General features: G+C 45.0%; 1 protein-coding gene across 1 annotated transcript in view; it reads left to right on the top strand.

Moving 5' to 3' along the window:
• fam172a (family with sequence similarity 172 member A) overlaps positions 1-26,708 on the top strand; it is a 156,181-nt gene extending 129,473 nt beyond the window's left edge. The window contains exon 11 of the mRNA XM_053420348.1: positions 24,461-26,708. Coding sequence (XP_053276323.1) covers positions 24,461-24,621 — 161 coding nt within the window. The 3' untranslated portion in view covers positions 24,622-26,708. The remainder of the gene's footprint in view (positions 1-24,460) is intronic.
• Positions 26,709-27,548: the final 840 nt, after the last annotated feature.

The following is a 27,548-nucleotide window of genomic DNA, read 5'->3' as shown; positions in this document are numbered from 1 at the left end:
GAGGTTTGAGGCCAACAGGGTTAGTGGCTTACTGGTCCACAGCCATGGTTAAGGGTGAGATCTTATTGTTAATTTCATATATAAAAAAATCAATCAAAGCCCACGGCAATGAGACTAACATAAATCAATATCAGAATTGTGAATACATTAACATTAAGGTGCTGGCTTTTGAGGTAAGATTTTTATTTTGGGACATGTAAGAAAAAGGTCAAACAGAAGTTGGGACTAAAAGAAAAGAATGAATGATCACGTCACAGTGGAGATAGAGTCTGCTGTTTTGATACTCTGTTTTTGACCTTTCGCTTTAGGAAAATTATGGAAAACCTTCATTCACTCATGGCTTTTTTTTAGCTTGGACATATAAAACATAAACATTCCTTTAACAGCCTCCAACCTTTCTTCTCAACGTTGTATGAGCATTAGCCAGTGTCTTTCTGTGGACCAACACTGAAGACCTCCTGGCAACGTTTCCAGAACATCAAGATGTGGCCTTTAGTCCTTCCAAATGCACAGTCCTGTGGGCTCAGATCACAAGGGTCAGACATGGAGACCACTCAGTGACCATCTGAGATTGGAGCCTGTTCCACCCCTTACAGTGGTGCAGCTGATACTTGAGAATCCACAGATTTGTTGCACCAAGTTCTGCGTGCAATGGTTCGCAGATGGGCAGCGATTAATCAGAGAGGTAACTGTGAAGTAGTTTGCAATTAAACTGGAAAGCTCTGAGGCATGCTAATTGAATCAGAAAATTAGCGACAGCTCTGTATCGAGCTGTAATAGGCTAGCAGCATCCTGCGGCAGGTGCTAGCCCACTCAGCTGTGGAACAAGGTATTTAAGTCGCATTAACAGCAGTAAAAATATTCCTTGATATGGAACAGTTAGATTTTCTGCTCGTTTTCACCGCCCATGTCACCAGGAAGAGACACACTTAATTAATGTGTTGGAGAACACATGCAGAAATTTTAATAGCATAGAAAATGAGCTGGATAGTAATCACGTGTAAATGACACATGGCGCGTGCAGTTTAGCAGCGGAAACGCAGAATCTCTGTTCACTTATCATGATTGCAAATATTTGTCTGTTTTTATTCTGGCAATTGTTCTCCTCCCTCCAATCCTCTGCTCGTCTTTGCTCTCCTCGCCTGCACTCTCCACATCTACCACCACCCCCTCTTCCTCCTTCCTGTAGCCTCCCCAGGGGTCCTGTTTGCTGACATCTCTCTCTGACACAACATGAAAAAGTGGTGAGAAATTAAAAATTGATCACTTTTGAGCACGGGGTTGCTGTCTCCTCTTCTCGCTGGCTAAGAGAGGGAAAGAGAGAGGGAATGAGAAGGGGGGGGGGGGGGTTGTGGAAAGGCTGCACAAGCAAAAGTTCTTTCAGGGTTCCTGTAGAGCTCGAGTTAGTGGAGGGGCGGGGGGCGAGTCAGGCAGGAGAGAGAGGGGAGTGCAAAGGCAAAGAGAGTGATGTTGAGGTAGAGAATTCCCCAGGCAGACAGTGTTGTGCCTCGTGGTTCTGGCTTTAAAGCATGCTGCGTGCCACACATACAGTAGGAGCAGAGGCCACGGCAGAAAGGGGAAGGGTGTGTTTAAGTATGTGTGTGTGTAAGAGAGAGAGTGTGTGAGTGTCTGTATGTGTGAGAGTATTGGTGTTAGCATTTCAGGCAGACAGCATCCTCTTTTCTGCCTGTTGAGCCCCCCAGTCCTCCTCAACATTCCGATCCTGCCCTGGCTCTGCTCACTCTGATATCTTCATCAGACACGCCTGGCTGTAAACACACTTTCTCACACACACACACACACATACACACAAACACACATACACACACACAAACACAAAGATGCATTACACTGACACTCACAAGCAGGAAAAGGCTCGGGAAAATACACAATCACACAAACGTGCAGCCTTGTCCGAGCTCGCAGACCCAGCTGTTTATATTGTCTCCCCCACACAAGCACACTCGTACACAAATAAAGCACATTTTTCAGCTGTGTGTTTGATCGTGCTCGTAAGACTGATTATGCCCTCTGTACCTATACGCCCAGTTTATTGATTTGTGTTTGTGTCTGTGTTCATATGTGTTGGTGTCTGTGCTCAGTCAGAAATGAGAGGAGATAGAATGAGGTCTTAGGCTGATGAAAAGCTGTCCGCTATAAACCAATGTCATGCATTGATTTTCCTGGTAATGAGTTCCCAGAATGTAGACGAGCACACGCAGGCATTGAAACACACACATGTACATGCACACGTCACAAGCACTTCTCTCTTCGAGGAAACCTACATTTAAGATAAGAAATGAGCACATGCATCTAAAATGTATCCGGGGTTTGTAAAAGATAATGTCTAGTACATAATGGTTAACGTATTTCATTGTGAGAACAACTTCAACATCACTTAATTTAATTGCATCTTTTTTATCGTGTTGTATTGCCTTAGCCAATCAAGCGTAACTTATTTCAAAAGCAGAAGTGGCTAATTAATATCATCCCTGTCCTTAAAGCACTTATATATCGCATATGCCCCCAATTCCTGTTAATATTTGCTGCATGTGCTTTCACAGCTCCGGCACAAATCCGAACTCTGTACTGTTCACCCCTCCAAAATTAGTCAGAGGAGCCTGGCTTTCCTAAAGTCTCTTTCTTTATCTCCGCACCCCTCTCTCTCTCTTCCTCTGCTTCTTACCCTCCCCTGCTGAGAGGATAAGGGCACTCCCACTCTTAGTAAACTGTAGGGCATTTTCACTGAGGTAACTGCGAGGTTAGCTTGATCAGCTTTTAGTTATAGGAAAACTTTGGCACCTGCCGCGCAATGGGCCCCCTGGCACTTTGGTGTACTTTCAGTGTTTACCTCAAGTACCCGGTCATTCTCCATGTGCAACGTTTTTTTTAGTACTTATACAACAGAACAGAGTTGCGTCATGTATTTTGTCCAAATAGGTTAATTTCTCTCTTTCTCTTTGATGCCCTGATGATAATATCCTCTGACGGGTCATGTGGTTCTTTAGGGGTCTAATCAAATCGCACTATTCCAGCAAGTGCAGAGAAATTCCTCCGAGCATGTTCCCTCCCTGTGCAGCTGCAACAGCTCTGCTCCCGGCTGCATATTCCAACACCAGCTTGTTAAACAATTTCAAATCTCAACGCCAACTCTGGCCTATTCATGCCCCCCCAAAGCCCTCCCTCCATCCCTCTCTCTGTCCCTCCTCTGATCCCATTTCACAGTGGAACCATCAGGAGCTTATCCCAATCTCAGCCTTGGCCCAGGGCCCAAAGCAGTGCAGGGCCCGCCTGAACTCAGCTGTGAACTCTCAACCTTTCCTTCAGTGCCCTTCACTCCTCAGTCAGCTGCCTCCCCCTTTTACCCAGACTCCATCTCTGCCTATTTTAGGAGGGTTTTGGATGAGGGCCTTTATGTGCACTGGGTGCTCTTATGCACAGTTTACAGGGCACGTCTAAACACACTCAGGGTGTCGAGTAGAGCTCAACAATAACATAAACTCTCTGCTATTATCCAGACAGCAGCCAAGACACCAACAAGCCACCCAACTAGGCAGCCAGCCAGCTAGTCAGCTATCTGGCCAGGGAGTCACACTGCTGCACGCTGTCAGCCGAACAATTATCATAGTAGCCACCTAGCCCACCGGCCAGCCAGCCATCACGAACATTACAAAGCTGGGCGAACTAACACTACTCTGAAAATGTGTCCCCTGAGTAGAAAAGGCGATTGCGCTAATTTCATTTTTCTCACTTTGTTTTTAAAACCACTAAGTATGTCAGCTGGCACTGGCTTGTGGCTAATGACAGAAGTCCCAGCCAAAAGACTGTAAGTCTCTGTTTTAGTCATTGCACACGCAAACCAGCAACTCTTGCCATGACAACTTCTACTTTCCATGTTGCATTCAGCTAACTTTCATTAACCCTGTCTCTTTCTCCACACAGCCTGAGTATCAGGAGTTGCAATAATGAGATTGGGGTTTTAAAGACTTGAGCTCAGTCCATAGTGTGTGCCACTGGTCATGCTATTCTGGCCTCCATAGCCCTCACCCTCCGGAAATACTCTGCTGACATTTAAGGGGTCAAGAGTAGGTCGGTATTAATGCGCTGTTCTATATATGGGCCTGAGCATATAATGTTTGTTCATCTAACAATTACATTTAAAGACCGAACCTGAGAATTTATGTGCGATGATGTGATTTAGAAGAGCATGTAAATGCAGTTGCTGAAGTATTTGCAGGACTGGCATTTAGCCTTTTTTCAGTATAATGGACATGTAGTGTATAAATTATATACACCTTGGGCCTACCCCTTCCCCTTCGTTTTGCAACTTCACGCTAGGGGTAGTCTGTCCCAATACCTGTTGGGACAGACGGGTAGGGCTGAGAAACTGAGATTTTTCTAACCCTCACTTCAAACCTAGGGGTACATAGAATGCCTTGCGAATCACCGGTAAGCTCGGAGGGAGACCCACAAATGTTTATTTATTAATAAGGATTTAAAAACTACAATAATGATTTTAATATCTTAGTTTAATATCATTTCAATGTATTATGGTCATTTCCTTCACAACCTTTAAAAAATGAGATTGCGATGTGGCTCTCTTTCAAGGGGCAAGGGGGCAAATGGCATTGGGCTTTAAATTAAATCAAGCTGCACCAAATATATATATATATATACTGATATCAGTTGCCTAAACTATACCCTGGGAAAAGGCCCATTCTTGCTATGTGAAATAAAGTGAAAGAAAAAACCCTGGCTCTGCCCCTTGACCCAGATCTTCATTCAAATTTAATGAGTTCTTCCTTGAGCTACCTCTTTCCATCAAGTTTCATGGAAATCTGTTCGGTTGTAATCTTGCTTACAAATCAATCGACAAGCGGACAGGGGCCAAAACATAACCCCCAATAAGCAGAGGTAATAAAAGTCGGTGCAACCCCAACTTTAGTATAGAGTGAACGAAAATAGATGTTGAAACTTTGCAGGGTTATGCTGGTGTGTTTGCTCAGTGTCCACAATGGGCAGTGCTGGTGATGGGCAGTCCCCGTTTGAAGAAGCATGCAGCGAAGGTGTTGACAGGACAGAGGTGCTCCGTGGCTCTAAACTCCTCGTAACTACCTTTGGCCAAGCCGAAGCTAAAAGGGCTCATCATATCAGCTCTCTGCTGTACTCACAGAGGGGGAAAGGCGAGATAGGAAGGTAACAGCAGTATCCTGGGCTCCATTGGAAAGAGGTTGCAAGGCTTTATGACACTTTGTTGGCTTCTCATATTTTTCACAGGAGAGATTTACCTACAGTTTGTGTAGATGTATACTTGTGTATCTTGTGTTTTGGCGTCTCTTTGGGTATGTTAATTAATAGTGTGTGTATGTGCATTTGTCTGTATGATCTTGTTGACACGCATCTCCTTTATGAGAGGCACATCACACTACAGATGACCCTTATGGATGGCGATGGCCCTTTTAACTACAGCACCCTGATGCAATCCCCTGTAAATACATTAAACCAAGCTGCAGAGGAGGAAGCTGCTTATCCATCCTCCCTGGCTCTTTCTCCATCTCTCTTTCCCCTCTCTTGCTCTATTCTCTGTCTTTATCCTATTTTACCTCTCCCGCTCTCTCATTTGCTTTGTGTCTGTGTCGCTGTGTTTGTCTCATTCTTGCTTTTCTTTTATGCACTTTCTGGTTTCCGTCCTCGCCGCTATCTGAAAGTGTCACATGCAGAAACTCCCTCGTCTCTGAGCTACACTGACTAACCTCTGACGATCTGGTTCACCCGCTCTCTTACGCCTCACCGCCTTCTTCCCACCTTTACCGCCAACCCCACCCCTCATTGCCTCGCACCCTGGCTGGACACGAGTATCAGCCCAAACCTGCCTTGGGGTCACGGGGACTGCCAAAGGTGCGGTGAGTGACGTGGCACTCTGGCTGACCCCTGGCAGCTTGGCAGGGCTGCCTCCCTAATGAGATTAGCTGGGTAATGCCGACTCTGTGTCTGTTTCTCCTGCCGCCCAGCCTGGCCCACCCTGGGGCTCTTTATTTAGCCAGCAGTAGGAGAGGGTGTGCCAGCATTCGCAGGTCGAGGGCAGGACAGGACCCACAAGCCCACTGCCCTCCCTCGTCCCTCGTCCCTTGCCTGTACTGTACCTGTCTGAGCTGCCCAGCCAGGATTCGTAGCGTCACCATTATGCATTGTGTTTGTCTCTACACATGGCTGTGTGTCAAACCTCATCAGTTAATCTCTGTCTATCTCACTTGGTTTCTGTGACTTAGCGTAGCGCGCTCATTCTGTGTCTGTCAGTCGTCCTCATCTTTCCCTGCTCTCTCATCATTGTCATTAAACACACAGGTAAACTTGCCTTTTAACGGCTGACCAGAACAAAACAAGGCAATGATCAAACAATGCCAAGATTCCTCGAAACACATGCACACACATATACATACACACACACACACACACACTCACACACAGACACACACACACACACTCACACACAGACACACACACACAGAAACACACATTATTCCGAGCCAGGCGACCGAGCAAGGAACCCCGGAAACTCAGCTCTCATGCATACGTGTGACTGGCTTTAATGATTGCTCGTAGCAGCGTAAAGTGCAAAGCTGCTCACTGTACCGCTCTGTGAAGACACAGACTTAGACTGTTTTACCAAAGCTGTGGCCACCAGCCTGGAACTAGTAAGGTAGCCAGACAGCTAGTCTTTACATTCAAGTGTATTCAATCTTCAGGCAGAACATGAAGATAAAGTTACTTTCTGTATGACTATTATGCTCTTTGCCTCTCCAGCCTCTTTGTCCCTTTGTTTAGATGGCTCAGAGAGATGTTGCTAGCCTTATTAGCAGTGAGCAGGTTTAAGTGCCAATTAAATGCCTAAAATTGTGTCAACGTTGAGAAGGGGCGGTCCCCCATGGCACAGGTGTGCCCCCCTCAGCTCTAGGGTCACATTCGTTCTGTGAGTGTGTGACAGCTCCTGTGAGTCTGACAGTGCTGTGAAGTCCAGCCCAGGTGTTCTTACATGTGTGTCTGTGTGTGTGCACCAGCACCTGCTTGGCTGTGGTCCTGGGGCTCAGACAGGTTCAAGTTCCACCCAAACAAACATCCTGTACCCGTCGCTCATGAGACATGTGTGCATGTGTTCAAATGCATGTTTGTCTGCATATGACTGACAACTGTAATCATTGTACTTATACCGTAGGCCCTCTGTGCACATCATTTACACTTAAGGATTGTGTTCCCTACACTTTGTCAAAGAAGAAGAGACGCTCTTCACCTCGTGATTGCTCCCAGGTCTCAGGCCTGGAATCAGCCTTTGATATTGGACAAATGTGTCACCCTCTGCCAAGAGCAATATTTAGAGTGGTGATCCAGCTTTAACCCGAATCCCCTTCTCTGTGTTTCAGTTTAACACCTCTCTTTCACATGCGCATGCCAGAATGCTTGCTGAAAAGAACTCTCTCTCTCTCTCTCTATCTGTCTATTGGTTCAGCACAGACGAGTCACAAGATGCTTGCTGAAAAGAACAGAGATGCACAAACACGCATGTGCATTCACTTGCACACAAACATATATACCGCTGTCCACCCCCATATCACTTTGCCCATATGAACCTTTAGAAAAGAGAAAAGAAATCCTGTTGAATGAAATGAAATTGTGAGGTGGATTTAGAGGTCTCCAAGTTAATCTCCAATGAGACGTCATAGCCATGGAGTCGGATGTACAAGAACCTTAATTAACTGGAGACCTTGTCCATAGATGGCAGGTCAAGGAAATCTCACCAACACAACACCTCATCTTTTCTCGTCAAGGCATCGCTCTTCATTTTTACAAACTGAAAATCTCCCTCAACCTTTTAAACTCTGTTTATATCTTTAGAAGTCCCAGGAGGACATACTCTATTTACCTATACACCAATAACCATTTAATGCTTAATTTATATATATGTATATAGGTTTTAATGTTGTGGCTGTATATGTACATGCAGGCATCATGACGTAGAGGTTTAAAACACTGGGTGAGAAAATAAGAGGGGTTACACAGTTACATCAATGGTAGTAGTCCAAGAAATCTCGGTCCAAAGAAAAGACAGACATCAGGAAGCTGAAAAGGCTGTACAAGAGGCTACCAAGATGGGAAATTTAAATCTTCCCACACTCATAATTAGCATATCAAGATGGAATATAGCCGGCCGGAAGCGACTTACAAAAGAAATGCTGCTGTACTCAGGCCATGAAGACGACAATGCACACCCAGGCAGCAGCCTTCATAATGTCGAAGGTTGCCCGGAGAGCACGCATTGGAAAGAATAAACATGGACATTGTTTACTGCTACGGCCCTTCTCCTGACATTGACTATGGGAGCCAGGAAGAATTCTTTAGTATACTGCACACCATCATTCAGAAATGCTCAAGAAGAGACATCACCATTGTAAGTGGTTGACTTCAAAACCTTGACAAGAAGAGACAATACGGACAAGGTCGAGGAGAGATGAATGACAAAGTAGAGAATTTCACATTTTCGTGCCACCAGCAACCTCGTCATTGGAGGAAGCATTTTTCCTCAGGGAAAGATAACTTAAACCCACGATGTCACCAGAACTGAACACTGAAAATCACATTTACCATTCATGCATCGCAAAGAAGTTCAGAAGTTCCCTTCAAAATGTATGTTATAGGCAAGGAGCCAGTGTTTCTTCAGACCATCGTCTTTTTGTTGTGTGAAGCTGAAGTTGAAATTGGACATTTGAGTGAAGAACCTATGATATAAAAGGCGAAAAGAAAGTGAGGCTGACCTCGAAACACCTTATAGGACCTAGATATAGAGGCCTTGAGGATTGGCCACACATGAGAGGTTGGCTCAAGACCAGGATGTTCGGACAGCCCTTGTTTCTGGGCTGTGCCCCAGGGGCGGAATAGGTTTAAGTAAATACTTAAAATGGAGACTTCAAATTCTCTCTTTCTCTATTTTATACATTGAAACAATGGATTAAATTATTATCGAAAAGAAAGATATCTTATAACATGCGATGTTCCAGAATAAACGTGCATGGCATTATTAGAGAATCCCAAAGTGAGATTATGTTCAACTGGAGAGCTCAAGTTTATATGCCTTTCAGATTTTCCTATAAAGTTCAATGCAGTTCTAATTAATTGTACACGCTCATTTCCAGTTTGTGATCATTTGGTAGAATGGTAGTTTTGTTTAATAAATTTTTCCCTGTGCAAACTATCGATTTTGTTTAGCTCAGTTGCTTTTTAAACTAATTATTATACTCCCTGCAAAATGCAGGAGATTATGCGAGTACATATGAATGAAAGCCCTCTTCTCTATGCACACAGTATTGCTGCTTGAGTGTTTGTTTGGGTCATCTTTCTTTACCTCTATGTGAGCCACAGGGTGTGGTGCACAGCTCAGGATCTGTGGGGTGGCCCATCATACTTCGCCCTTACAGAAACACTGGAGCAGGACAGCCCTGAGCCATATGGCAGGGGTCCCTGTTCTGTTGGCTGACAAGTAACATTTTGACCGCCGCACAAACACAACATCCACCTCCCTGGAGACTGAGGCTTTGAGCTGTTTAACAGTAGGGACTGGACTGTTAGAGAACTCCAGGCTTCACGCAGTGTGCAGTTAGAGGCTAAGCACCAAAAAGAGTGTCATATTTAAAAATGTATCAAGAAAATTGAACTCTGGACCAGAAGCTATAAGGTGGATGATAGACTTTGGAACCCGGCCTTCAAAACACTTCCATTGCAGGCCTCAGTTAATTGTGAGTTTGAATTATTCCTTTTTCTGTATTTCTTGCCAATATGTGCAGGATCTGCACTTTTTTTTTTTTGACTTTGTCAGGCAACGCAGGAAAAGAAGACAGGAAAACAGAAAAGTAAACAGGAAGAAGGGGTAATTTAAAGTGTGTCTGTGTCGGTGCGATAGAGAGAGAGTGGGGGCGAGAGAGAGAGAGCATGTGAGGTTGGAAAGTGTCAGGAGAGGTAAGAGTCAGATAAACAGATTAAGAAAGTAAGTGAGGGAAAAGAGGATAAAGTAGTCAGAGACAGGGAAAAAGAGGGCATGAACGTCTTGTAGCGCAAGAGAGAAAAGAGCAGCCGGAGAGAGAGGAAGATAGAGAGAGGATCCCGCTGGATGGGGGGATTGTAACATCACACTATAGGGTCCCTTATGGGACAGCCTCAGACTGAGCGCACTCCCTGCTGCATGCAGGAAGAGGAAGCTTTGCCAGCGTGGAAAACATACAAGAGAAGAACGAGACACGAGCAGAGCAGAGAAAAACGCAGCTCTCCCCAGAGATGGAGTGGGAATTTTCTGCTAGCGCACACACTATGTAGGCAGATCGCTGAGAGAGAAGAAGGGAGGAGATGGCAGAGAATAAGTAAAACGTGGGGATAGTGGAGGACAGGAGAAGGGAGCAGCATGATGAATAGATGAGATGGTGCATGGGAAAGTAGAGGAGAGCGGTTCAGAGAAAAAGGAAAAGCAGAGGGGAAGCTACTTTGAAGAAGTCAGATAAATAGATGTGTAACATAATGGTCTAATGAGAATAGAGCGGAGCGTATAAGGTGATTTGGTAGGCATGGTGTCTTTTGATAGTCACATAAGACGAAATGATTATATGTTACTTAAATTTTCCGTTGAATATTTTAAATCCTGATCCACACCACACAAAGCTACTTTTGTACAACGGTTAAATTTTGTATGCATTTAAAAACATCTTCTAATTGCGTGACTAATTCTCTTAACAACTACCAAAAACTTGTATTAAGGAATGTTCGGTTTAGCACTGTGGAAACTAGGTCTTAATTAAGGATGACAGCCCCTTTGTGTATAAAGACGTCAAACATTTCCACCCTGGTGACACTCAATACAATATGTGGGTGTACATGTGTGTGTGCATGCATGTTTGGAGTGTGGAAGGTACACATGAAAAGTGCCATTACCCCAAAGTAACTTAAGTGGCGTATTAGTGCAACTCAGTTAGAGCCGTGGGGTCACGAGAGAGGCTCTGATCAGAGGTCAGAGTGTGGTGCTGTGAAATGGGACATTACCGCTCACCAACAGAGCTATAAATACAGAAAGAAACTTTAACTGCTGTAAAATATGAGGCAGCGTATAGGGTGTTAGTGTCCACGGGCGTGCGCACGTGCACGCAAGGGCGCATGTGCTTGAGTGTGTGTGTCTAGGACTGCGGTTTTGCTTAAGGGGGGAAGTGGATGGGGTTAGGGAGGGGTTTAATATGCTACTTTAGCCCTTGGGGGCCTGTACAGTTGAAAGTCAGTGCATGAGGCGTGCAGAATCACACCAGCCTGCATTACAGAGGGACCGTGCTGGTGGATTGGACGGGCGGGAGTGGGGGTGTGCTATAAAAAGTGAAATCATATCACTTAGCAGCTGAGTGCAGATGAAGCTGTGTTTGAACTGGGAGGCATAAATTATACATTGTAAACAGAGCATTGGGAGACCACGGCTCGTTTAAATCATGACAGAGGGTAGTTTTTCTCCTCTCCTTTCTTCTTCCTTCCCGTACTTGTGTTTCTGCCGCTCTCACTCCCAGTTTCCTTCCCCTTTCTCCCAGTCCCCCTTTCCTGCTGACTTTTTTACCTCTTGCTTTTCTCCGACACCTACCGTAAAACAAGCAGCCACCTCCAACACACACACACTCGATCACAGTCTTCAGCTGTGTGCCGTTAGGAATAAGCTATTTTCTACAGATTTTTCAGTTATTTATTTTTGTTCTATTTACATTTAAATGTTCTACTCGGTTATGCTTCACCATTGTTGAAGTGCTGTGACACCTTTTCTCACTGCCCGCTCTCTAGTCCCTCTCATTCCACACATGTCATGGATAGAGGTCAAAACGGGGCGAGCACAGTTCTACATGATTTGATCAATGTTCCCCTCCTGCATAGTTCAAGTTGTATTTTTTTTTTTCTTTAAAGGTGCCTCCGTCTCTCCTGACAAGTGCGAGGTTATTGATCAGTTTATTCTATTTGCCGTTGACCGCTCGGCGCGGCCTCTCCTCTCACAAGTCAATAGTGGAGGATTGAGAGGGTGAGCGCCTCCCCTGACCTCCCCTCCCTCAATCTCTGAGTCTGTCCTGTCCACCGCATTTACACAAATACACACACATACAGCAGAAATACACACACGTGCACAAAATGAATGACTCTCTCTGCCCGTCGTACCCACACCTCTGATCCCAGCCACAATTTTGATTAATCTTAAAGAGCAGCAAGGTCAGGTCAGCACTGTGTGTGTATCTGATGTTAGCTGACGCTGTTGGATAAAGGTCTTAAACTCGGTTGGGGTGGGTGCTCTGTATTTTTATTCTTTTTTTTCTCTGTGTGTCTCTGTGTGAACGTGTGTCTGTGCCAGGACGGGTGTAGAGTGTGTCTCCTCTCGAGGTGATCGTGGCCACTCTGAAGCAGGGATCAGTGACCTCACACTGTTTGGCAGCTCGGCTTGTGTGTCCCTGTGTGTGTTTGTTCTCGTGCTGATTATAGGAAAGTCTTCCAGAGCAAGAGCTGTTGGGCCATTTTCAGTCACTGCATCACATTGGTCTAGTTGATTAAACCCAAGCAGTATTATAACCTACATGGACACCACTATTCCGATATTAACCTGATTAAGTCAATAGTTGGAATAATGCACTTAGCTGTAAACAGCATTTTCTGATTCAACCCAAGTAAGATAGTACTCGGAATAAGCAGTAATCGAATTAAAACGTGTGAAGTATTTCGATCTTATAGATGCATTATGCAGACATAAATACATCTTAATCACATTATTACATCCTCCTGGAATATTTACAATATTTTGCAACATCGACAGACGGTAACTGATTGACAGCTCAGTCCTGTGCACTGAATGAGTGTTGTATGAGGATGTGACATTTCTGGGTTATTATGCTACACACTTAACAGGATATGTATATCATGAAGTGTTGTGATGGGTGCAAGGATCGCAATGGGGATATTTTCAAAAAGGTTTTCCCGGAACATCGGACATATGACGTAGTGCACATGAGTCATAACCAGACTATGCTCTGTGGCATGTAAACAGGAGTATGAATGGAATAGTTTATTAGCAACTCATGTGAACTAGGTAACGGAAATAATGTCTTACTCTGAACAAGGTCAATAGCCTGAATATTGCCTTCCATGTACACATAGTCACTGCCCCATTATTTAAAAGGTAAATAACAGTTAATAGTTAATAGTTGGTCAGCCAACACAGTGCAGTGCCAGGTGCCAACTTTCTGCCAGTCAGGAACAACAGCTTCACTGCACATGCAGTGATCTCATTGAAGTGAATGAGGAAGCAATTATTTGGAGCAGTGCTGTCATTGGCCTGAATGCCGGCCTGCAGTTGTCTCAAAGTTTATTCAACGCTGGAATGAAAAGAATATTAGAGTGGAGAGTTGTTTCTGTTATAAAGTGAAAGCAACATCTAAATACAACTTGCAAATTCCAAAAACCAAAGTCCATCATGTGTGTGAAGTTTTAACTGTGAACATCTCCTCTGTGTTTGGGTGATGAATTAGCTCTCAGTGCTCATCAGCGTTGCTTCACTTCAGGACTTAGTTAATTTATGAAGAGCAGACTGGGGGCTGCAACCCCTTGCCTCTCCACAGAGCAAGAGGAGATAATTATTCTCTTTCTGACTCATACATTTCGATGAAAAATGCATACAGCTGGGGCTCCAAGCAGCTTATCAAAAGGTTAACTCTTCCCCACAGTTGCCCGCGCTTACAGAGGGGAACGTTTCTGACAACAGTGGCGGCGGAGAGCCACTTTGTGTTTTCCTGCTGTTTTGTTTGGGTGCTTTCGACAATTCTTGTGACCCGCTGGTGGCCCGGTGCTTTGTCTCCCCAAAGTTAACTTTCAATCAAGAGAGGAGCCGGCGCTTGTTTGTGTTGAGTTCCATGCATCATTTCTGAAGCAGCCGTCTGAGTGTGGATTCACAGCTCAATGACTCTGACCTGAATATACAGTTCTTACAGCAACTCTCAGCTCAAGTTACATGCAAACCAGTTTCACCAGTTTCCCTGTTATATTAAGTTTTTGTTAATTATAGTTTTACAAATAATCTCTTACAACTTTGTTATTCTGGCGAACATATACAATGTGTTTTCCCCAGTATGCGCATCATTGAGCTTGATAGCTCTTTAGATTCTCTCATTGAGATTCAAAAGTCTTTTGCCTATTTCACCTTCACGTACTCGGTATTCCCACATACACTATTGTCACTCATTCATACACACACACACACGCACACAAAGTTAACACACACACACGCAAAGGCCTTATGTGGAAGGAGTGCTGCCCGGAAAGTGATAGCAAGAGAAAAGAAGCTCTGGAGAGTGAGTTATCTCTTCAGATGTCATTGAGGGGCGCCTCCTTTCTCTCCCTCTCCTTCCCTCTATCATTTCCCTCTTTCCTCCCTTCTCTCCGTCTCCCTCTCTCTTGTTCCCACTTGCTCTCTCAAATCATGTTCGCCTCCAGTGGTATTCAGACAGTCCAAGGACAAAGTAGAGATATGCTGGGAGCAATGGACTGTCCGTCAGTGTGTGTGTGTGTGTGTGTGAGTGTGCGTGTGTGAGAGAAAGGGCTTGTTGTTGAGTCTTTGAAGCTGCTCTTCCCTTGTACTGACAGATTGGAGTCTCGTCTCTCTCTATTTAACCCCTGACTGCTACATCACACATTCACACACATACAAAACACACGTCTTTTTCCAGGCTGCTATTGACACATTTAACAACACTATGCAAAATGTAGGATTCACCCAGAGCTCCTTGCACACCTTGCTGTTGTCGAGGTCATGCCCTTGTGTTTTAAGAACTGTTACGCTTACTTCATTTGGTATTTATTGACTTGTCAAGGTGACTGTAATGATATTAAATCGTTCATTTCCATAAAGATGTAAGATGTGTGTTTACTTCTTGATTATTCAGCCGTCAGGGCCTTGTATTTACTGGGCAAACCAAAGGTCCTTACATTATTAAGTCATGCAGTGTGTTAATGTGGCCTCGGCTTGTCTGACTAAACCAGACTGAAGGAGATGGCCCCGGGGTCTGTGACCCTGAGAGAGGCGCACACACATAACTACACACAAAACCAACCAGATGCCTGACCCCATGCCACACACATTCACACAAGAAATCCATCCCGGAGACAGACTTCTCCCTGTGTGTATGCGACGCGGCTGCTCCACTCTCTCAGACAAACAGGGGAAATCCTCCTTGTCTTGCCTTGTCCATCACAGGCCATCTCACTGTCCCAGCGCACGTGGGCGCCTGAAACCCCCCCCCCCCCAGCCTCCCCAGCCAGGCACCGAACCCAAGACACTCATATCCACAAGCACAGGCCCCTTGGCTCCAGCCGGGTTCCCCTGACGCAGGGACACACGCAGGCAGGAAGTGTGAGGAGAGGTTTGTGTCAGTTTGCTTCTCTTAGAACACTTCAGGTCTGACCCTCTCTTGACCAGGCGGCTTCCTCCCCCTCCATCTCTCCGTAAACAACCACATCCCCGCGACAGAAGGCGTCCCGCCTAGGCCAAGTGTAATAACATCATTCATGTTTTGATGTGAGGTGGGAAGTCGATGTGAGTTAGTGAGGCTGACTCACGTAGACATGGCAGTGTGTTATGGGCGTGAGCGCACGTTTGTCTCCGTCTGGGATTTCTGCGAATGCATCGACGGCAGATCTCCGTCATGGAGAAAACCAGGTTAATCCGTCACCTCAGCAGTCTACTTCTACGATTTATCCACCGCGTGTCCTTAAAAGTTAAACACGCCTGTGAACATGCACATGCACACGCTCCCAGACATGAACACACACACACGCACACACACACACGCACACATAAAGAGGGGTTGTCCACTGATCTTGTTGAGTGTGTGTCAACTCCATTAGCACATTCCCAGATAGGGCCCGAGCCCTCTTATCTGTGGCGACCCATTAATTACACTTTGTTCCCTTAAGTGATCTATTTCAGACCTGCCCCGCCCTCAACACCCACTCTGCTATCTCCACCCCTGGCCTGTTCCTCCCCCACCTGACCCTCTCTCCTCTCCTCTCCTCTCCTGTCCTCCACCCTATGTGCTACAATGCATGGGATCAAAAGGTCACGTGACAAGTACCTCTATACATGGACACCAGGTGTGTGTGTATGGTGATTCATTTGAGACAAAAACCGACAATGAGGCTCTTACAGAACGCTCTGTTGTTAGACGTAGATTCAAAACCTCTCTGTCAGTAAACCCTTGGTCCAAACCTACGTGCAAATCAGTAGTAGTTGTATAGAAAATGTCCTTCAGAAGCGTAATGTCGCTCTCTCGCTGTGCATTAGTCACCTCTACTAAGCCGGATTTGTTTTGTTTGTTTAAATACGAATGCTGTGAATACCTCTTGAGCTCAGCGGTGGTCTGTGTCCTCCTGCATGTCTGCCAGCCTCTGGTTTTATCTTTTGAAGTATGTAATTGTGTTGTGTGCCCACTGCCCTGGGAGATACCAAGCGGTGTAATCACGCAGTGTTTGAATTGTTGCTGAAATCTGCTGCTAGGTAGACGGCTGGTGTCATCTCACCTATTAGAAAACATGCAGGTGTACGTGTGAGTGTGTGTTTTTTTTTGCGTGCACCTTCAGTTTAGGACGATCTCGGGCTAAATGTGAAGTTGTGCAGCTCCATTAGTTTGCTCAAAAGGGTTTCTTCTCTTATTGTGTCCGATAGTCTGTTGTTTGAGATTGTGACACATCGGGTGACGTTTTATTGCGTTACACCCACTGCACAACTCTTTTTTTTGAGCTTGTAATGCTGATGAAGTCTTTGGGTGAAGTGCTGGTCATGTTTACTGTTGCTATAAGGTCCTAAATATCAGCAGTTTTTTAGATATAAGCCCCTGCATTGTGATGCAACAAGGTATTTTTTAAATCTTAAAATGAACAGCCAGAAGACAAAATGTTTATTTTCAGTCAGAATATGATGCATGTTCTGTAGTTTCCTTCACTGTGCTGCTGCCAGTGTATAAACTCCTTTAGATACTAGCAGTTACACCTTACATCGCACAAAGCATGTGTCAGTGGTGTTAATGGCCGAGCTCTATCCTTCCATAAGGATGAGACTACATGGTGTGTAAAGGAGAGCCGTATATAAGTCCTCACACTCAAGTCTGTCTTTCTTACAGGTCTACAGGTGCAGAAGGGGCCTCACCAGCCCTTCTCCTCCTCCTTCTTTGTGACAGAGTGATGTGTGTATGTCATGACATTGTAGAGGAGTGTGTGCGGGAGTGTGTGTGTGGGAGTGTGTGTGTGTGTTTCTTTGCCTGGTATTGTCCTGAAGGTGCCCGGGAGGTGTGTGTGCATGTGTGCATGCCAGACGTCATTGTGCGACTTCAAAGTGGAGCAGAGGTTGTGTGTTCATGTGAGGGAAGACCGAGTGTAGTATAGTGAAGTGGCGCAGTTAGAGACTCTACGCTTGTGAGTGTGCGACTGTGTGCATGGTCCTACCTACGTGTGCGCGCTCCACCTCCACCACCGTCTGTGGCGAGGTTGTCGGTCCTGACCCGTGCCCGGGCATCATGATGTGTTTGCGTGTGTATGTGTGTGTCGGTGTGCGTGCATGTGCCTGTGCCTATGTGAGTGCATGCATGCAGCGCCTCCACGAATGGACAGTCTTTGTGGGGGCCTCTCTTTTCAGCCATGCTGCTTTTGAGACACATTGTGCCTGGGCATAGAAACAGAAGCTCTCCATTGCCCCTCAATAGGCCAAAAACAAAACCATGTCAGGCGAGCTAGCAGCCCCCGAGTGTTTGCCATTTAAGTCCCAACCAATGGTTGCGCAGAAGGAACAAAAGGCCTGGACAGGGAAGGAGGCCTGCACTGTTTACAGTGGTAATGTCTGGGTGGCACTCCCAACATGGCCCCTCCATACACATGCATGTGTGTGTGCACACTCGGTCAGTCACTCTCTATCATTCTGTGGCTCCCTCTGTCACATAGAAACACTAAATCAACAGGTACATGCACAGATCTTGTGCATTTAAGAAACAAAAGCTGCCAGTAAGTCTCGATGAAGATTCTCCATAATGGGGAATTTATGAAGTTAGGAGTTTGTTTCATGTGTGCATCTAATGGGGTAATGTTTTGTTTAAGCTTTCTAAAATCTTTCTTTCGATTACAAAACCACCTCATAGTTATCTTCCCTAACAGTGTGCTTGGACCTAAATCTCTAAAGCTCCCTTTAAATCAAGTAATACATTTAATTCTGTTTTATTTGACTGTAGATATTTTTTCTTGAATTGTTTCCTTTCTTTTTAGCCTTGTCTAAAATCATCTTTCAGTTTTATTCAAATGTAACAGTGTCCCTCTCTTGATATGAGGGAAATGGGATTAGTACACTCATATTGGAACAAACAGTTCTGTCTCTCATCAATTTAATATGTGAAATTAATGTCCTGCCTTGTTTCAGTCCTGACAACACAGACACATTTTGAGCGAGATGTTTTCACAACACCGCTCAAATACAATGTTAACCTGAATCTTCCTTTTGAATAATTGAATGCAGTTTTACAAAACTCTGTCTCTCCATTGTTAATGTCATTATCATTTTAATGCAAAAAGTAAATGGGGAACAAAAGGTGCAGACGACGTGTTTGTTGAATGCCGCACACATCTGCCTCTCCTCTTATTCAAAGTGTCTCGTCCCATTTCGGCGCGGGCGAGTAAAACAACTGACATGGAGAGGTGCTGTCAGGGGCGGGGGTATGTTTAGACTTTAGAGTTTTTTACTGAAGAGGAGAAGGGAGAGTCCGACCCTGGTATCAAATAGCCCGGGCCGTCCTTGGACTGGGGTTATCTTGTAAATATTCCGCTCCAAGTCTATAAAAGCGAGGGTCCTTTATGACGGCCAAGGCCACTCATTCACGTTAAAATAAAAAAGCACTCAGTGCAGTCTCAGTGTCTGGGTAGGGAGGCAGCGAGTGGGGAGGGACAGAGGAAGAGAGGGACCTGAGGAGAAAGAAGTGGAAAGAAGTGCGCTGCCACAGTCTTCAGTGTAGAGTCCTTGTTGTTGCAAGTTTAACTCTCCTAGGAATCATTATATGGAATATAAAGTAGCTCACTTAGGGTGATGATTTAAGCAAGTTAATGCGATATTCTCCCCTTTCTGGGCTTTGGCTTGATGTTGTTTCCCTGTGTCTCTGTTCTGTTTGTATTTCATTCCAAGTAAATACCGAGTTCCCTCAGTGGCCCCCCCGTGTAGCGAGTGATTCAGGTTCCTCATCTGTGGATGTGTAATGAGTTCTGCCTTGTTTTTGTCCAACAACAACACGTAATAATGAGCAAAGTAATTAAAAGCAGTACGAGGGAGATGGGGGGGGGGGGGGGGGGAGGAGCAGCCCCACTTAACCGACGAGCATTAAAAATGAAATGCATTCAAGAAGCAACAGTGAAACGACTAGTTTGATGAAATGAGCTCTGTTTTGAGTCATTTTCCTGTTTCATTTTTTCCCTGTTTGAAGCGACTTGTCTCTTGTGCTCCTGTTGATGAGTGAAGGCTCAGGGCGATGGTGGTTTTATAAAAAAATTCACATCACAAACAAAAGTTTTATTTGATCATACCTCCACTACTCGTTCTGTGGGTTTACCTTTAAAACTGAGAGGCGGTGGAGTAAATTTAGACGTAATTCACTTTTTGACTGTGGACAGCATCTCCATGTTTTGCTACAAAGGACCGAGTTGCTGTGGCAGTGCGGCTGACCGCCTGTCACCTGCCCGGGCTCTCTGACCTCGTCTCCAGTGGCATCGAGGTCCTGCCCCCTTCAGGCAGACGTGGGACAGAATGACATCCTTGACCTTTTACGCATGTCAGCAAGCAACATGACAACACGCATAACTGTCTATACGCTCCTTTGTATCTCATATGGACAGCCATAGGAGCTAATACACACGGTGTCCACACACACACACACACACACACACACACTGGGCACATGCTCTCACACACACTGCAGAAGATCATCTAATATCAGAGAGCGTCAGGGGCGGAAATCCGATCATCTGACAACCAGGATACAGATAGCGATTCGCCACCGCTGATCCATGCAACAGATAGTTTTCACAAGCAGCAGCCTGGCTAAGGTTACCGGCAGGCAGAGCCCGCCGCACCACGCACTGCTCGGCCTCACACCGAGATAAAACAAAAGCTTAGGTTACCGTCGATAGGAAATCGATAAGAAAATGCACTGTTTTGTGTTAGATTTTTGATGAAAACATTGACAAGAGGAAATGAGAAAAAGGTTTGCTTCTGCATGCAACAATATGGTGTTTATCAGTCCTGTTAGATATTCTGTTTTTGTAATTTTCGCCTCACGATTGTATCACTGCTCATCTCCTTTTTTTAATTGAAGCTTATTAAATGTTTAACCCAGTTGTCAGTATATTTGATTAAACTCTCATAATTGTTTATGGAAATTCAATTCACGCAAAGTATCATCACTTTACATTTCCCCTTCCTCAAAGTCCTCTTAATAGTTTGAATATGTATTTATATTGTAAATGAAGTAAAGAGATATGTCCCCCTTCATATCAATGTAATTATGAATCACAAAAAAAAAGGAGTTTGATTCAAATAAAATAGGCCATTTGTACACAAGCAATTAACTGGTGCGGCTTTAAATAATGTAGCCCAGATGGAACCTAATTATAGTCGGCATGCTTTGATTCAGGCTTTCTGTCTGAGTATCACTCGGGGCGTCACTTTGGCTTTTCAGTCACCTAGCGTTTGTTTTGAAATTTGTGACAATCAGAGCAGATTACCATTTGTAACAGCATGCAGCGTTTGGTGCGCCGGGAAGAAAGCATGGCCCATAGCTATGAAGGAGTTTCCTTGTTTCATTTTGAACAGCTCAAAACTCTCCTCCTCTGGTCCTGCACACAAATGATAACAACTGTGTGTGGATTTGTGTGCGTCTCTGCATGGACGTGTGTGTTTGCGGCGGAGTCTGTGCTACATGTGTGAGTGTGTGGCTGCCACGAGTAGACGATGTGACGAGTGTGTCTGTGTGTGTGTGTGTGTGTGTGTGTGTGTCTGTCAGTGTCTTGTAGCAGTGCAGAGTCGAAGGGAGATCAAACAGTCAGTCAATTACCTTGAGAGGGCTCCAGTGGCTGTGACAGAAAGGAGGAGGCTAAATATCCAGGATCAAATACTCTGCTCTGCCTGTCACATAATGAGGCGGCCTCGCCAGGCTCAGGCGACACATGTAAAATGGTCAAACACAGGGCGCGGGTGAGACGCCGCTCTGAACCTCTGCCTTGACCTGAGCAAAGAGTGAGGGCTTTCACCACAGACCCCGTTTCTATACCTGCTCTGCCCTGTGTTACTGACGAACAGCATGATGGAGCTCAGTGTGTGTGTCTGTGTGTGTGTGTGTGTGTGTGCGTGTCACCTTACCTCGAGGTCATATCGGTCATCCTTCTACTTTCTACGCTTGCAGAGGTAATGTCGGTTAAGCCTGCCATATAATTATAAACATAATGTTAAAGTAAAGAGAAATGTTCCGTGTATTTCCCTCGACAATTCTCTGCATTATGGAATTCACAGTAACATCATTATTGCATTTACAATAAATGAGGACATTTTTGCACTTAGGCTAAACTTCATTAGATTAATGCGATTACAATAAACCTGTTCAAATTGTCGCGCGCAACTTAATTGATTCGTAGTCAACGCAAGAAAGCACACAAGAAATGCACAACGTTCTTTATTTGCAACATTTGACCAATTAAATACAAGAAACAAGTTGTAATTAAAGTCGTGAAAACGGAAGAGCTCTCTGCCGCTTAGATCTTAGTTTAACAATACATGAAATCACTCGGCCATAAACAAAACAAAATCTGCTTATGAGATCAAAACTTTCTCAGCGAGGGGCTGAAGCTAAGGATAAGTAGTTGTCACCGGCTGTTTATGGGTTCACTTTACACACGGGATACAGCCAGATGACACCTCATCGATCCCCACATCTTTTTAAGATATTACTTTGATTTGTGGCATAGCTGAGGTAATCCTGCTTGTGTGTGTATGTGTGTGTGTGTGTGTGTGTGTGTGTCTTTAGCGGCCAGTGAAGCCTGGCATTCGGGTCCCTCCTCTAAATCAGTGGTCACATCTCAGCTTTGACAACATCCATTAGGTTCAACACACTTTGGCCATTAAATGAAGAGTGGACGTAAGCTGTTAAAGGCCTATTTAAGCCAATGTGAGAGTGGGTTTATGTCGTTATGTGTGTGAGTGTTGTCGGGTGGTGGATGGGGGGGGCTGGACTTCATCTCAAAGCCTGCACCATATAGAGGGATGGATCCAGAGTCCGGAGTCATCGGAGGGGCACCGTTTCATCTGCATATTGGCAAAGAGACGCCCCCCCGGTGACCCCGAGCGGCGATGGGATAGGGTGGAGAGGCTGGCGGCGTTCCGCGGGAGTTCACCGCCAGTTCAGGGTGAACGGGAGAGCGCTGCGCCATTGATCGCTTCTGCGGGAGGAGAAGGGGAAGAAAGGACAAAACAGGAGTAAAAACACTAGTGAGGGAGAAAGCAGTTGAGACGCGGAAAACATAGAGGAGGAGGAGGAGGAGGTGGAAAAAGATCACAGTGCCTCAAATTGGATATAAATGATAGATTAGAGGTGTGAGAGGACTGTGTCTTTGTTTTCCAGGGACGGGTGTTATGTTGAGCCCTACATAGGTAGCACGGTCACCGAGAGGGCCGGGTTATTGACTCCCATGATTGCCAGGCCAGTAAATTTGACCTAAGGCACTGGCGGCAGTCTGGTTGCCATATAGCACGCAGCGCAGTCCCTTATCTCCAGAGTTATCGAGAACCCTACATACTCGTGCACACAAATAACACACAAGCAAAACACACTTCCAGCAACTGAACCCAAAAATTCCACTCTCAGGCCCCAGACCCCCGCACTCGCCCTCGGTCTCACAACCATACACACCAACACACACACACATGTACGCACAGCATCTCCATTAATGTGCCCAGGCAGGGGTCAATCTAATAAACAGGGGGTCAGTGCAGTGGTCATCAGAGGCCGGTCTATGGCGAGGGAGCCTTCAAGGTGCCTCCTAATTGTATCCCTGCAGCCTTCTAGTCTAGCTTTTATAGCTGTGACAATGTGCACGGAGGAGGAGAGCGGAAGAAAAGAAGGAATGCGAACAGCACTGAATACAGGAGCGGAGGTAAAGAGGTATCTCTAATGTACCACTGATTTGAAGGGTCATGGTTCTGAACCCTGCGCGGCTGGGACCAGACGTTTTCAGGCAGCCCTGCGCATAATCTTTGTCTTAATCCTCACGAGGGAAATTGCAGGGAATCCATTTTACTGTTCTTATCTTACAAACAACTGCAGGTCCCAACAAAAAATAAATAAAAGTGAAGTGTTGCAAATAAAGATTAAAAAAAGAGAACTCATTCCTGCCGGGCTTGTATTCACTCATCCCTCGGAATGTAAACACATGTAAATTAGTTCTTGGATCCATCTATCAAGGGATGAAACTCTTAAAAATCATCTCGCAGCGAACCTGTTCTCCCTCAGGGGAAACAAGAGGCCACCTCCATGTGGCTTCTCAAGTCCGGTTACAGTTGTGTTGCTAAGCAGCTGAGCAGCTAGCCAGCGGCGGCAGAAACAAGCCATTATCTGTTGGCGCTGAATGGTTTAGGGAGCGGGAGGAGGAAGGAGTCGGGCAGCAGCTGCAGCCGGGATCTGTCCTCATCACCGACGCTCCGATGCAGAGCCGAGGTGTTCTATAGCCGGAGAAACCGCCACCGAGTTTAAGCAATCTGCGTGACACCGTAACCCTGAGGAACCCGAGGCGCATGTACCAGATTTCAAGCACCAGTGTGACCCCCAACTTGGGAACTGGCTAACCTGGAAGAAGGTCAGAGGGAAACCCGGCACTGCTGCCTACCCCCCCAGCCGCTGCCAGACCACCTGATATGTTCGCTAGTTTCCTCTCTCCTGCTCCTGGCTTGCCTTTCCTCAATCAGCCCTTTAGAATGAATGACTACCGCTCCACTGGTTTCACTTAGTGCACCCATTGTACATAACTCTGGTTTTGTTGGAAGGCCTGAGATGGAAAGAGGGGACATGCGGTGGTGTTGATTGTCAGGTATCCACTTGGATAACATAATAAGGCTGTCCCATTGGACGGACAGGTCATAGGCTGTCATGGCTCTCATGCAGAAGGTCTTTTGCTTGCCGGGGGAGATTCAATGCGTCGTGGAAGTGGTGAACCTGAAGAGACTACACTATCTTATCTTTAATCTCTGTGCTACGGAGTTACGTTTTTAATTATCTTTGAATATCCACATGCACTTCCTTTGCCTGCAGCCGTGCAGCTCATGTTTGTGTTTGTGTGTTTCTTTCCCATGTAGGCACAGAGAGACACGAGCTGACCTCCTGGATGAGTTTCACCTCCATCTTCAGGTTCTTCGGGGACGTCCTGGAGGCGAAAGAGGACGAGGAGGCGGAGGAGACCTCCAACATTGTCACCACACGCAGCAGCTCCCTCAAAAACAAACACCAGGATTTGTAGAGGACCAACAACAATGATATGGAACAAGAGGAGAGAGGAGGAGGGGGGACAGCACCGGATCAGAGGGGGGGATGTGTAGAAAGCGAGGCTAAGGTTCCAGATCCTCTCTGCTATTTCTTTATTTTTCTCTTGCTCGCTCTCTCCCTGTAACCTCCATCTTTCCCTCTCAGAGTGTCATTTCTCCCTTCCAGCCCTCCCTGGCTCTGCACACACACACCGCCTTGTTGTTGTAAGAGACAAGAGTGCGGGGTCACCGTGTATACATCACAATACCGTTTTGCATTACTTCTAGATGAGCGCAACTGTCAAAGCAATATGGGCCCGAGTGTTAGCGCTTCCCGTGGGCTGTGGCCTGGCTGCGGGTACGGGCCACGGCAGCAGAGATTAAGGCTGACAGGCGCTGTGCACAATGCACTGTGGTGCACCTCTAATTGTCCTGACATCAGCCTGAACTGAGCTAATGCCCCTCCTGCCCTGCAGTCTGCACTGCTCAGTCTCTCCCTCTTCCCCCCCGCTCCTAGAGCCCGGACCGCGTAACCAGGAATCGGCTCCTGCTGTCGGGACTCTTCTGCTAAAATTCACCAACATTTTGACCTGTCTTCGTTCTCTTTTTCAGCCTAAACACAACACAAAGGTTTTTGGCAAGAGTGAAAACACACACACACACACATACACACAAACACACACACACACATTTAACTGGTGCCAATTTGTTTTAAGAAAAGGTGCTTTCATAATTTCTTCATTCTTCAACTCCAGTTACCTTTGACTGAGTCTTCGCCTTCTGTTCAGTGTAATATGTGATCCTCACCTGTGTCATGTATTTCTGGGATTGCAGTGTTTCTAACTAGGATCTCTTTTTTTATTTTTACTACAATTTTTTATTTTTTACTTTGAGCAAAATTTGACTGCAACGCCTCATCCACAAATACGAATTTTTTCTTTCTTTAATAATAAACCATTATTTGTCATGTTTACTTTAGAATATCTGCGGGTTTGCTTTGTAAAGTGTGGAGAGTCCAGCTCTCTGTGTTTATTATAAATATATATCACTTTTTTTCCCCACTACCTTTATAGCCTTGAAATTGATGTCTCTGGATGATTGAATGTGATGAAACAAATAAAACAAACACAACCTGTGCTGAGTGTGGAAAAAAGATCAGGACGCTGAGCATATTTAAAATCACTTAAAGTCAAGCATCAAAATGGGTTTGAGGGATATCTCATTTTAACAGGAGCCAGAAGTCAGCTCACAACACTCATAAAGCTCAATATATCGCCTTACACATGTCAGGAAATCCAAGATTTCAATATTATTCTAAGCCTGAATGATATTTCCTTAGATGTTGGAGAAATGTAACATATCTATTTTTTCCCCTGTTTTATTTCCTCTCCACCAAAGTACTCTTCATATGTACTTAGAAGTGACAAAGTCCGCTCCCTGCTCAGCTGCACGTAATCTGACTATGTGACACAAACATGATAAAAAAGAATTTCCATAAGGCTGGTGTGTTTTATAAACCACTCAAGGCTTAATGGAATACATTCCTAATGTGTCCTGACATTAGTAAAAACTCAAACCCAATTCCAAATCGTATGATACCTTAGACACATGCTCAAATGTATGTTTAAAAAAAAAAAAAAACTTCAAATAGTTAGTATTGTTAAAGTTCTACACTATGAATCCCTGCCCAGTGTCTTGTGTGTCTGTGTGTTAAGGCTTTTGTGGATTATCTTCCTGCTGTAATGAGACAACTGTGGCTGATGGTTTCGGGCCTAATTTCCTTTTAATTTGATTCCCATGTCTCCAGGTTCCAGCAAAGAAGTTGCTTTATTATTTCATTTGATGAGTTTCATTTCGAGATGCCGTTGCTCATCTTTCTGCTTTTCAACCACAATCAGTTCGTTTTTCTCTCCATAATTCGTATATTGTTGCCTTAAGAATAAACAAGACTCTGCTCTGCTGGGCTTCTTCTTTTTGTAATAATAATAATATCCAACAAGCCATATATGAATGGAGATAAAGATGTAAGAGCAGCCGGGATGCAAAGCATAGTCTGCAAATAAAAGGGGACTAATTTTGCCAATTGCTCTTGAAGACTTTTTTTTATGGATGTTTTGTATTTGTGTCTGTGTGTGTGTGTCTGTGTGTGTGTGTGTGTGTGTGTATTTTGTGTGATTGTGGTTCAAGAAACACACCTATTTTGTTTTATCCAGCAGCACAAGCCTTTGAATTTGATGAAACCGCCAGAGTCCTGCCAGCTCCCTTCTTTAAAAATACATCCTCAGAAACGTTTCTCTTTTGATCCACTTCGTCTTTAGTAATGATTTGACTTTTTATTTTTCTGCAGCCCAGTAATCACTCTGCCTTACATGATTGGTTTCTCTTCTTTTGTAATTATCCCATTAAACCTGTCTAATGAAATAAAAAACAACTTTTGCTTTGGAAAAAAAAGAAAACGCTTCACATTTTCCTTTTTCATTATTGATTGTTTTTATTATATCCCCAGGCTTTAATTGCAAACCTTCAGATTTAGATTGAATGGTTTTATTTTAGAAATTATAAAAACTTTAAAAAGGAATGGGCAGAAGTAGAAAGTGTTTTTTGTCTTGTGAGGACGAAGTGTAAAGTGGGAGCAGCGGCACGAGAGAGTGGAGAAGTGAAAAGTGGCCCGCGTGTCATCCTCTCACGTGACACCTTATGAAATCTATATCACCTAATATTTCCCTGCCTGTCATAACAACTCCTGTAACTTTATTTGCAGTGATGTTTTTTTTTAATGAAAGTGGTAGTTAGACGTGAGCTGTCCCCTTGCAGGTCAGGCTGCTCTGAGCCACGTCTCCACTGGGATTATATCGATAGTGAGAAGTGTGTCAAAAGGAACACAAACTATAAACCGTAATTCCCCTCTTTTGGTCATTAATTT

This window comes from Pleuronectes platessa, chromosome 4, assembly GCF_947347685.1.
Source record: "Pleuronectes platessa chromosome 4, fPlePla1.1, whole genome shotgun sequence".
NCBI classification, from domain to species: Eukaryota; Metazoa; Chordata; class Actinopteri; order Pleuronectiformes; family Pleuronectidae; genus Pleuronectes; species Pleuronectes platessa.
The sequence above is the reverse complement of the archived record's forward strand: the minus strand, read 5'-3'. Positions and strand labels throughout refer to the sequence as shown.